Here is a 12,338-nt window from a genome sequence, read left to right as displayed (position 1 = left end):
TACATTAGCACAGAAATATAGAGTTTTGCTGAACAGACACGATTGTCTGTCTGGTAGAACAGGAAATTGTCATTTCTGTCTGCAACATTCTGAACGTTTCACCTCACTGAATAGGCTACACTCCTGTTCTTCCCATACTGATAACCCCAATCTGCCCCTCCTCAGTCTCTCCCCCAGTATCCCTGGAGAAGAAGGAGACTAGGCAGGAGAGGAGGGAGGAGGTGATCAAGAGGCTCCAGGGAGGAGTGTTCCTGGTGGAGAAGCTGAGGGAGGTGGAGGTGTTGGAGGAGAGACTGAGGGAGGTGAAGGTTCTGGAAGAACGGCTGCAGGAGGTGGAAGAGCTGGAGGAGAGGATACAGGAGGAGGTGGAGGCCAGGCAGCAACAGGAGGAGGAGGAGGGAGGGGTAGAACAGGAGGAGGGGGAGGTAGAGGCAGTGGAAGAGAATGTGGAGGAAGTAGATGAGTTGGAGGAGCAGATAAAGGAGGTGTTTCTCAAAGGGTTGCTGCCAGATGAGTCAGGGGAAGATGAGGGACTAAAAGAGGAGAGTATGGAACAGGCAGAGGAATCGGAGGAAGGGTGGTCAAATGTCACGAGCACCTCCTCTGTGGTTCGGAGAGTAGAGCGGAGGACCCAGAATAGTGTGATTATAGTGAAAGAGATGAGGCAACAAGAAGGAGAGATGGAGGAGGAGACAGTGAAACAGGTGGAGGTTTCAGACGAGGGATTGAAAGAGGATAAAGGAGGTTTAGAGGAGAGCAAACGACAGGCTTTGGAGGAAGGGTTTCCAGAGGGGCTTGAGGAAAGGAGAGGAGAGAAGAGGAAGAAGAAGGTGACTATAGTGACACAGGATGACAGTCTTCCAGATGAACTAGAGCAGAAAGCATCTGAGAAGTTGTCAGAGGACCAGATAGGGGGGCATTTTTATAAAGAGGGACAACTTATGGTGAAATTCAATGAACTATTCGCGGCAGAGAAGTTAGGGTTACCGATAGTTACGATTCAGCAGAAGATCGCATACGAGGAGTGGCTCCAAGAACAGGAGAAGGTCAGGGAGGAGAAACAGCAGGAGAGAGTGGAACAGGTGAAGGTTTCGGACAAGGGATTGAAAGAGGTGGAAGGAGTTCTAGAGGATAGGACGCGGCAGATGTTGGAGGAAAGGTTGCCAGAGGGAGTTGAAGAATTGAGAGGAGAGCAGACTGTGAAGAAAACCAAGAAAACAGTGAGGATAACAGAAGAAAAGACACAGGATGATCGTCTTCAAGATGAGCTGAGAGCACACGAGAAGACATCAGAGGACCAGATTGGTGGTCATTTTTATAAAGAGGGGCAACTTATGGTGAAATTCTATGCACTATTTGGGGAGGAAGATCAGTTGCAGCAGAAGGACACACGAAAGGAGAGGCTCCAAGAACTGAAAGAGGTGGAAGGTTTAGAGGAGAGGATGCGACAGGTTTTGGAGGAAGGGTTGCCAGAGGGGCTTGAGGAAAGGAGAGTTGAGAAAAGCAAGAAAACGGTGAGGATAGTGGAAGAAATGACGAGAACACAAAAGACACTGGAGGAAAAGTCATCAGAGGACATTTTATCAGAGGAAAAGCTGGGAGATGGTTTTTATACAGAGGGGGAAGTGTTGGTGAAATTCAGAGAGGTGGTGGAGAGGGTTCAACAGAGAGTCAGACAAACGGAGAAGCCCCAAGAAGAAGACGAGGAGGTAGTGGAAGTGAATATGCAGCCATCCCAGCCAGAAGACAAGGATGATTGGGTTGTTCTGCTGGACAGCCTCCCACACCAGACCCTTTATAAGCCTCCAGGTACGTCCCATTAACCAATTTGGCTTTGCTTCTCCCTGTCACCATGGAAACCGTCATGGAAACGCTTGCTTTACCACCACCCACACAATGGCCGACAATTCCATCTCTAACATTCCCTCCGCAAAACTAACCAGCTTGTGTGTTTTACAACAATTGCCATTTAAATAGAAAGAGAAACCTTTGGTGCAGTATGTATTTGTGTGGCTGAGAGAACAGCTGTCTCTACTTTGTCAGTCATGCCAGTCGACTCAGCTCCGGTGCCTGTGGCCTCCACAAGATTCTCTGTGGTGTTAGTAGACACGGTCGAGCATAGAGCGCCAGAGAGGGAATGCATTGAGATGGAGGCCACACAGCAACAGCCTGAAAGGGGATTGGTGGAAGGACAGAGACCGTGGCAAATGCAGGAAGATGATTGGTTTATGCTCTTGGACCTGGCTGATCGTGTTCCTTCAGGGATACCAACCACACCAGTTTCAGGTATGAAAAACTTGTGCCTCAATGATGAGTATTTTAGGGCTTGAAACAACTGTGCTTCAGTGACTGAATAGTCATCGAACTAGGCTTTGCACTTCAAGGTTCTTTATGTCTTTTATGTATCAGTTTCTTTGGAAGAGCAAGTTCAGGTGTACGTAGAGGAAACCATCTCTTCCATGGTTAAAGTGATGACAGTAGAGCAGAGAGAGGAGACCACGGTGACTGTAGTGGAGGAGATGGAGTTACAGGAAGAGGAGAGACATCTGGAGCAGAAACCATCACAGTCACAGAGAGAGGTGGAAGATGACTGGTTTGTTCTGCTGGATGTTGTTCCCAGAGAACCATCTGTGATTCTGTCAGGTATTTCCGTAATTTCATGCACTGCTTCTCAGTCCCACCACAATATTAACAACATCTCCCCCGACCCTGTGCTTCATATGCTGCAAAATACTTTAAGATAAGAATAACTAACAAGACATTTGACTATCCACGAAGAGAATGGCTTCAGCTACATTGCTTTGTGTAGTACTTTCAATTATCTTCCGTATCTGAGGAATGTGTGTTTGTATCAGCTTCTGTGGAAGAGTGTATTCCGGTATATACTGAAAAAAGCGTCTCCAGCGTCTCCTCTGTGGTTGAAGTGACGACAGTAGAGCAGAGAGAGGAGAGAAGGGTGACTGTAGTGGAAGAGAAGCAAGAGGAGAGACGTCAAGAAGAATTTATACTTCCACCACAGCCATCAAGAGAGATTGACAATGACTGGTTTATGCTACTGGATGTCATTCCCAGAGAAACATCCTATATACCACCAGGTACCCAATACAATTCAAGGCTTTGCTCGTCAGCCCCTGATCCCATCAAAATATACCTAACCCACCTCGCCAAACTTGCAGAGTAACCGTTACGCTTTTCCCATATGGAACTTTGGAATGTTTGTCCGGGAATATGGTCTTTGATGACATGGCTTTTTGTTAGCCCACACATCTAGCTGAATCTGAAGGGTATGTACTGTGTGTGTTTGTATCAGTCGCTCCAGCAGAGCCAACACTGGTTTCTCCAGATGTGGCCAGCCCTGTGGTTGAGGTAAAGATTGAAGAGCAGAAGCCAGTGGTGGTTCTGGTGGAGGAGACGAGGCCACAACATAAACAGGAAGTAGAGGAGTGGCAGCGACAACCAGAGAGAGATGATGATTGGTTTACACTGTTTGATGATGTCCGTGAGGAGCCGATCATTGTACCACCAGGTACCGTTCCTTCTTCATCGCCACAATCTTTGTACATTTGCAGCTGTGTACATTTCCCAGCTTTGACTGAGAATAAACTATGGCTTTTGTAACTTTGGAGAACATGCTAAAGTCCCTAAACTAAAGGACTTTCCCCTGTCTGTATCAGGTGCTCTTCGTGAGCATACTCCGGTATATCCAGATTTAAGCCAGACCACCTCCGTGGTAGAAGCGACGACCGTAGAAAAGAGAATCAAGAAGACGGTGACTATTGTTGGAGAGAGGTGGGGACAGCAAGAGGAGACACTCCAATCAGAGATGATCATCTCAGAGCAGAGACCACCACCAGCAGCAGAGAGAGAGGAGGGAGATGACTGGTCTATTCTGTTGGATGCCGTCCGTGAAGAACCTGCTGGGGTTCCACCAGGTACCTTAGACATACAGTACTGCCAACAAGCAGACTAACCACCAGGTACCTTAGACATACAGTACTGCCAACAAGCAGACTAACCAAACCGACACTTTTGCTCTTGTGTGAATTAGGAATATGATATTCAGTATCTCCTGGATTATTACTGGTCAGTTAACAACAGGACCCTCTAATAGTAATAGTGGTAATAATATCAAGCTCTTTGTGTACCTTTTTGCTTCAGTTTCTCTGGCTGTTAGTGATAGGGTAGACCCAGAGGTTGTGCCAACCAAAGAGCCGACCATTGAGCCTGAACCAAGAGTGTCTGTGGTGGAAGCAGTCAGATCACTTCCTGAAGGCGTTGCCCTGGAGGGTAAAGCAACACAACCGCAGATAGAGCTGGATGATGATTGGTTTTTGCTGCTGGATGTTGCCCCTAAAGTAGCAGGTACTTTGACCATTCTAAGCTTGCTGTTGGCCACTCCAAATTCCAACCCTTCTCTTGCTTCCAAAGGCTCTCAATTGCTGTGTGAGCCTGTTGACTATCCACAAAAGCTTTTGGCAAGGAATACACTTTCATATTTACATGTTCTAGTAAAAGGCTTGCTACCTTGTGGACTGTTTGGTTGTGTTTCTGAAGGTTACTCATGTCTCTATCAGCTGCACCAGTGGTGGTGATTTACCCTGATGTGAGCACCACAGCTGTTACCGTGGTGGAGGAGACAGTGGAACAGAAACCACCGAAGACTGTGAGGATGGTTGAAGAGACTGGTAAGATGGAGGAGGGGCCTGTGGTAACACCTAGATAAGTGGATGATGATTGGTTTGTGCTTTGGGACCCCGCTCCCTCCGAGATACTGACCACACCCACGGGTATTGCTTCTTGACCCCCATCTGCCCCTTTTGGCTTTTTCTTTGGTAAAACGCTGAACCCAGATTGTGTATTACTTGACATTGACAAGCCTGTTATCCTTGTTTTATTTCAGCCTTCCCCATAGACAGAGATGTTATAGAGCAGGTACCCCGGAGAACAGTGATTGTGGTGGAGGAAACTAGAAAACCACATAGAGTGGTGGAGGACAGACGTAAACAGGAGGTTGCACTGGTGCAAACACTGCCTCCCCAAGAGAGAGGGGAGGGTGATGATTGGTTCATGCTCCTTGAAGCCTCTCGTCAAGAGCCTGTGAAGATGCCAACAGGTACCCTCTGACCCTGACCGCATCATCCTAAGCTCTGTTTTGCTTCACATTCCCCATCAAGTTTCATGTGACATATTCCCTTATACCTTTTTATAATTATGTGTGGTAAAGGGTCTCTAATCAGATATGTGCAGCTTTGGCACAATCAGATTCTGCGTTATAATTTGTGAATGGTACGAGTATCATAGTCGAGTCTCCTGGGTGCTCTGTGTCTGTCTGTATCAGTTGCTGTGGTAACTAGACCTGCCCCTGTGGTTGACGTGATGGTGACGAGCACAGAGCCGAGAACCCAGAAAAGGGTGACGATAGTGGAGGAGAGGTGGAGAGAGGAGAGGACCCTGCAGCAGAGACTGCCTCAGACACAGACACAGAGAGAGGTGGACAATGATTGGTTTGTCCTGCTGGATGCAGCCCCTAAAGAATCAGGTACCCCCCCATCTCTTCAATCCCCTATCCCCCTGCTGTTCATGCTCATTTTAGCTGCAGACTGAGACTACTAAAAGACTGAGACTACTAAAAGACTGAGACTACTAAAAGACTGAGACTACCAAAAGACAGACTACTAAAATACTGAAACTACCAAAAGACTGAAACTACCAAAAGACTGAGATAGATTGCAAAATAGTTGGGAAGAGATCTTTGACGTACCGATTCCATGGCATAGTGTTTATGAACTGATACGCAAAATAGTTGGGAAGAGATCTTTGACGTACCGATTCCATGGCATAGTGTTTATGAACTGATACGCAAAACGACGCCGGATTCAAAACTTAGCATTTTTCAATTTCAATTATTATACAAAATTCTTGCTACCAATAGAATGTTATTTATATGGGGTATACAATCTTCCCAGCTCTGCAGATTTTGCTGCAAAGAGACCGAATCATTAGATCATTTGTTTTGGTACTGTCCATTTGTAGCTTGTTTTTGGTCACAGGTCCAGGAATGGCTGAAGGATTGCAATATTTACCTGGAGCTAACCCTGCAGATAGCACTACTGGGTGATCTGAAAAGTCATAGTCAATCGATCAATAATATAATAATACTTTTAGCAAAAATGTTTATTTTCAATTTACAATCTGTAGAAACAATGAGAATAGAAGGGTTCAGAACTTTTGTGAAACATCACAGTACAGTTGAAAAATATATGGCAAATAGAAATCCAATATGGATGGTGTTAAGAGATAGATGGGAGGTGTTGAATGGAGCTGAAGGATGGGACTAATAACAACTAACAATAACTAATAACAACAAGATAACTAATGTAAAGCATACTGTGTCCATAAAATGTATATAGTATGTATAAGCTGGAAGTAGAGGCCTAAGCGTTGTTGTTCACTAGTTTACTCCAATTAGGGAAGGGGTGGTGGGGTTGGAAAGTAATGAAGGGAAATATATTTTAAAAAAGGATATGTACAGTTGAAGTCGGAAGTTTACATACACCTTAGCCAAATACATTTAAACTCAGTTTTTCACAATTCCTGACATTTAATCCTAGTAAAAATTCGCTGTCTTAGGTCAGTTAGGATCACCACCTTATTTTAAGAATGTGAAATGTCAGAATAATAGTAGAGAGAATTATTTATTTCAGCTTTGTTTTCTTTCATCACATTCCCAGTGGGTCAGAAGTTTACATACACTCAATTAGTATTTGGTAGCATTGCCTTTAAATTGTTTCACTTGGGTCAAACGTTTTGGGTAGCCTTCCACAAGCTTCCCACAATAGGTTGGATGAATTTTGGCCCATTCCTCCTGACAGAGCTGGTGTAACTGAGTCAGGTTTGTAGGCCTCCTTGCTCACACAAGCTTTTTCAGTTCTGCCCACAAATGTTCTATAGGATTGAGGTCAGGGCTTTGTGATGGCCACTCCAAAACCTTTACTTTGTTGTCCTTAAGCCATTTTGCCACAACTTTGGAAGTATGCTTGGGGTCATTGTCCATTTGGAAGACCCATTTGCGACCAAGCTTTAACTTCCTGACTGATGTCTTGAGATGTTGCTTCAATATATCCACATAATTTTCCTTCCTCATGATGCCATCTATTTTGTGAAGTGCACCAGTCCCTCCTGCAGCAAAGCACCCCCACAGCATGATGCTGCCACCCCTGTGCTTCACGGTTGGGATGGTGTTCTTCGGCTTGCAAGCCACCCCCTTTTTCCTCCAAACATAACAATGGTTATTATGGCCAAACAGTTCTATTTTTGTTTCATCAGACCAGAGGACATTTCTCTAAAAAGTACGATCTTTGTCTCCATGTGCAGTTGCAAACCGTAGTCTGGCTTTTTTATGGCGGTTTTGGAGCAGTGGCTTCTTCCTTGCTGAACGGCCTTTCAGGTTATGTCAATATAGGACTTGTTTTACTGTGGATATAGATACTTTTGTACCTGTTTCCTCCAGCATCTTCACAAGGTCCTTTGCTGTTGTTCTGAGATTGATTTGCACTTTTCGCACCAAAGTACGTTCATCTCTAGGAGACAGAACGCGTCTCCTTCCTGAGTGGTATGACGGCTGCGTGGACCCATGGTGTTTATACTTGCATACTATTGTTTGTACAGATGAACGTGGTACCTTCAGGCGTTTGGAAATTGCTCCCAAGGATGAACCAGACTTATGGAGGTCTTGGCTGATTTCTTATGATTTTCCCATGATGTCAAGCAAAGAGGCACTGAGTTTGAAAGTAGGCCTTGAAATACATCCACAGGTATACATCCAATTGACTCAAATGATGTCAATTAGCCTATCAGAAGCTTCTAAAGCCATGACATCATTTTCTGTAATTTTCCAAGCTGTTTAAAGGCACAGTCAACTTAGTGTATGTAAACTTCTGACCCACTGGAATTGTGATACAGTGAATTATAAGTGAAATAATCTGTCTGTAAACAATTGTTGGAAAAATTACTTGTGTCATGCACAAAGTAGATGTCCTAACCGACTTGCAGAAACTATAGTTTGTTAACAAGAAATTTGTGGAGTGGTTGAAAAACTCGTTTTAATGACTCCAACCTAAGTGTATGTAAACTTCCGACTTCAACTGTATGTATATGTATTTATATGTATGTATGTGTATGTATGTATGTGTATATATACTGTGTATATATATATATATACAGTGGGGAGAACAAGTATTTGATACACTGCCCATTTTGCAGGTTTTCCTACTTACAAAGCATGTAGAGGTCTGTCATTTTTATCATATGTACACTTCAACTGTGAGAGACGGAATCTAAAACAAAAATCCAGAAAGTCACATTGTATGATTTTTAAGTAATTAATTTGCATTTTATTGCATGACATAAGTATTTGATACATCAGCAAAGCAGATCTTAATATTTGGTACAGAAACCTTTGTTTGCAATTACAGAGATCATACGTTTCCTGTAGGTCTTGACCAGGTTTGCACACACTGCAGCAGGGATTTTGGCCCACTCCTCCATACAGACCTTCTCCAGATCCTTCAGGTTTCGGGGCTGTCGCTGGGCAATACGGACTTTCAGCTCCCTCCAAAGATTTTCTATTGGGTTCAGGTCTGGAGACTGGCTAGGCCACTCCAGGACCTTGAGATGCTTCTTACGGAGCCACTCCTTAGTTGCCCTGGCTGTGTGTTTCGGGTCGTTGTCATTCTGGAAGAACCAGCCACGACCCATCTTCAATGCTCTTACTGAGGGAAGGAGATTGTTGGCCAAAATCTCGCAATACATGGCCCCATCCATCCTCCCCTCAATACGGTGCAGTCGTCCTGTCCCCTTTGCAGAAAAGCATCCCCAAAGAATGATGTTTCCACCTCCATGCTTCACGGTTGGGATGGTGTTCTTGAGGTTGTACTCATCCTTCTTCTTCCTCCAAACACGGCGAGTGGAGTTTAGACCAAAAAGCTCTATTTTTGTCTCATCAGACCACATGACCTTCTCCCATTCCTCCTCTGGATCATCCAGATGGTCATTGGCAAACTTCAGATGGGCCTGGACATGTGCTGGCTTGAGCAGGGGGACCTTGCGTGCGCTGCAGGATTTTAATCCATGACGGCGTAGTGTGTTACTAATGGTTTTCTTTGAGACTGTGGTCCCAGCTCTCTTCAGGTCATTGACCAGGTCCTGCCGTGTAGTTCTGGGCTGATCCCTCACCTTCCTCATGATCATTGATGCCCCACAAGGTGAGATATTGCATGGAGCCCCAGACAGAGGGTGATTGACCGTCATCTTGAACTTCTTCCATTTTCTAATAATTGCGCCAACAGTTGTTGCCTTCTCACCAAGCTGCTTGCCTATTGTCCTGTAGCCCATCCCAGCCTTGTGCAGGTCTACAATTTTATCCCTGATGTCCTTACACAGCTCTCTGGTCTTGGCCATTGTGGAGAGGTTGGAATCTGTTTGATTGAGTGTGTGGACAGGTGTCTTTTATACAGGTAACAAGTTCAAACAGGTGCAGTTAATTCAGGTAATGAGTGGAGAACAGGAGGGCTTCTTAAAGAAAAACTAACAGGTCTGTGAGGGCCGGAATTCTTACTGGTTGGTAGGTGATCAAATACTTATGTTATGCAATAAAATGCAAATGAATTACTTAAAAATCATACAATGTGATTTTCTGGATTTTTGTTTTAGATTCTGTCTCTCACAGTTGAAGTGTACCTATGATAAAAATTACAGACCTCTACATGCTTTGTAAGTAAGAAAACCTGCAAAATCGGCAGTGTATCAAATACTTGTTCTCCCCACTGTATATATATTTGCGAGAGGAAAAAACATATGGGGGATTGGAAGTGATGCAGACAATTACATTGATGGAAGTTGCAATTTTTTTAAAGGATTGAGACTACCAAAAGACTGAGACTACCAAAAGACTGAAACTACCAAAAGACTGAGACTACCAAAAGACTGAGACTACCAAAAGACTGAGACTACCAAAAGACTGAAACTACCAAAAAAACATCAGTTAATTTTGTCCTGCAATTCTATTTGGAATGATTAGATAGCAGATCGCTATTGCTATTAAAAAATAAATAAAAAATAGAATTGCTTAAGCAAAATGGTCTTGTACCGATACTTTAACGTTGCATGTAAGCTGTGTCTTCGATAAGAGCCCTGTTTGTGTGTTTGTATCAGTTGCTCTTCGTGAGCGTCTCCAGGTCTATCCAGACATAACGTCTGTAGTCAAAGGTCCAGCCGCTCAGCCCAAACCCAGAGTGGTGGTTGCTGAGGAGAAGAGACCACTGTTTGAGAGGAGGATTCTGGAGGAGAGACCAGCACAACCCCAGAGAGATGAGGATGATGATTGGTTTGTGTTGCTGGATAAAGAATCAGGTACAGGTACTTTGCGTCTTTAGTTTTTGCGTCTTCAGTTTTTGCGTGCTGCCCTAAAACAATATGTTGATCTCACACCCGCTCTCCAACTTCAACTTACCAGAAAGGTTTGCTGACTAACATTCGTCCAACGCTTTTACAACGTGGTTGTGCATTGTCATGGGATTTTCCCCTAAAAAAGGCACTGTTTGACGAACCAATGGGTCTTTGGTTATGCTTTTCTTTTTGAAGAAATACATATTTAGTTTTCCTTTTAACGGCTTTAGGAATACTATACCAAAGTGAGGCATGAGCTTATTTACTCAATAAGTCAGGACAACTTCTGCCATTTGCATCGTTGGTTATTAACCCAATGAGTCAGGACAACTTCTGCCATTTGCATCGTTGGTTATTAACTCAATGAGTCAGGACAACTTCTTCCATTTGCGTTGTTGGTTATTAACTCAATGAGTCAGGACAACTTCTTCCATTTGCGTCGTTGGTTATTAACCCAATGAGTCAGGACAACTTCTGCCATTTGCATCATTGGTTATTAACACAATGAGTCAGGACAACTTCTTCCATTTGCATCGTTGGTTATTAACTCAATGAGTCAGGACAACTTCTGCCATTTGCATCGTTGGTTATTAACTCAATGAGTCAGGACAACTTCTTCCATTTGCGTCGTTGGTTATTAACTCAATGAGTCAGGACAACTTCTGCCATTTGCATCGTTGGTTATTAACCCAATGAGTCAGGACAACTTCTTCCATTTGCGTCGTTGGTTATGGTTGAGAAGTACTGTCCATGCTTTGCTGCCCGTTCTATATTGTGGACAGTTGCTTCTTACAACTCATCCAAGCTTTTCCCCTTGCTAGTCTCATTCTAGAATAGAATGAGCTGGCCCATGAAGGTACAGTATGGGCCTGAAGGCTGTGTGTGCGCTGGCCTCAGTGTGTGTGGAATTGAGTATGAGTTTGTTGTGTGTCTTTGTGTTCACGATGTTCTTCTGCGCTCTGTCAGTGTGTTTACCTCTCGCTACACTAGGTTTGATGATCTCAGTGCACGCAGACCGTCTCACTCCTGCCCTCTTTACAACCCAATATCTAAATACTAACACTCCCTCTATCCTGTCTCTCTTCCTCCAGTGGTGGGCACCCACAAGGCCACCCGTCCGGTCAGCGCCCCAGTCTTTTCCCAGGCAGCCCTGATGGAGGCGGGGATCCCCATGGCCCCCCTGGACCTCCAGCAGCCCCAGACCTCCACCCCCATCAGGCTGCCAGCCCGCCAGGAGGACAGGAAGCTGGAGGTCACCATGGAGGCGGTGGACGAGGGCTCAGCCGAGGTCAAGGTACTGCAACTAAGAACTATAACTCACTCTCAGCAGTGATATTGCTAAATTCAGTCACATAGTATTATTTATAAGAGAAGTATAATATGATGATTTGTCTATACTTAGAAAATAGAATAGCTGTGCATAATTTTTGTCCTCCATTGGTCACAGTAATGATAGTGTAACATACCGTGATACAGACACACCTCAGATCACTAGTTCCTCACATGGCTAAACTATGGACAGGGAGGATGCTCCTAGTGGAGGATTCTAATGTCATTATGCCTTCTCTCCTCCTCCCTGCCTGGGGTAACCAGTCTGAGCAGACGGACACTGAGGAGCCGGTGCGAATAAGGAAGGTCAGACCTTTGGCCTTGTCCCGACTCCTGCTTGTGCATTATATTAGTATTGTAGTGGCTCCACTCCCATTCTTACTTACACTACTGCCAAGTCTCCCATCCATAAGACTAACTTCACCCTCTCCTCATTTTATTAGCCTGGTTTCATTTGAATACTGCTCACAAACTACAAGGTAATTTGAGTTGACCTCATGTTCAAGTCAGACATTGGATATGACAATAGTATTGGTCATGTGCAGAGACTGAGATTACATATA

At 44.4% G+C, this 12,338-nt stretch overlaps 1 protein-coding gene across 2 annotated transcripts in view; it reads left to right on the top strand.

Annotated features, from left to right (window-relative positions):
• The window catches only part of LOC311118383 (uncharacterized protein), a 50,014-nt gene that overhangs the window by 29,071 nt on the left and 8,605 nt on the right, over window positions 1-12,338 (top strand). Inside the window, exons 14-26 of one of the 2 annotated variants that reach the window (XM_084157621.1) lie at window positions 166-1,809; window positions 2,044-2,286; window positions 2,410-2,643; window positions 2,856-3,095; window positions 3,311-3,526; window positions 3,675-3,932; window positions 4,159-4,362; window positions 4,575-4,685; window positions 4,901-5,113; window positions 5,339-5,539; window positions 10,213-10,410; window positions 11,538-11,740; window positions 12,040-12,081. In XM_084157621.1, the coding sequence (XP_084013747.1) occupies window positions 166-1,809; window positions 2,044-2,286; window positions 2,410-2,643; window positions 2,856-3,095; window positions 3,311-3,526; window positions 3,675-3,932; window positions 4,159-4,362; window positions 4,575-4,685; window positions 4,901-5,113; window positions 5,339-5,539; window positions 10,213-10,410; window positions 11,538-11,740; window positions 12,040-12,081 (4,007 nt within the window). The remainder of the gene's footprint in view (window positions 1-165; window positions 1,810-2,043; window positions 2,287-2,409; window positions 2,644-2,855; window positions 3,096-3,310; window positions 3,527-3,674; window positions 3,933-4,158; window positions 4,363-4,574; window positions 4,686-4,900; window positions 5,114-5,338; window positions 5,540-10,212; window positions 10,411-11,537; window positions 11,741-12,039; window positions 12,082-12,338) is intronic. The other variant, XM_084157622.1, reaches the window with a different exon arrangement.

Source organism: Coregonus lavaretus, assembly GCF_964263955.1.
Source record: "Coregonus lavaretus genome assembly, chromosome: 3".
NCBI classification, from domain to species: Eukaryota; Metazoa; Chordata; class Actinopteri; order Salmoniformes; family Salmonidae; genus Coregonus; species Coregonus lavaretus.
The sequence above is the reverse complement of the archived record's forward strand: the minus strand, read 5'-3'. Positions and strand labels throughout refer to the sequence as shown.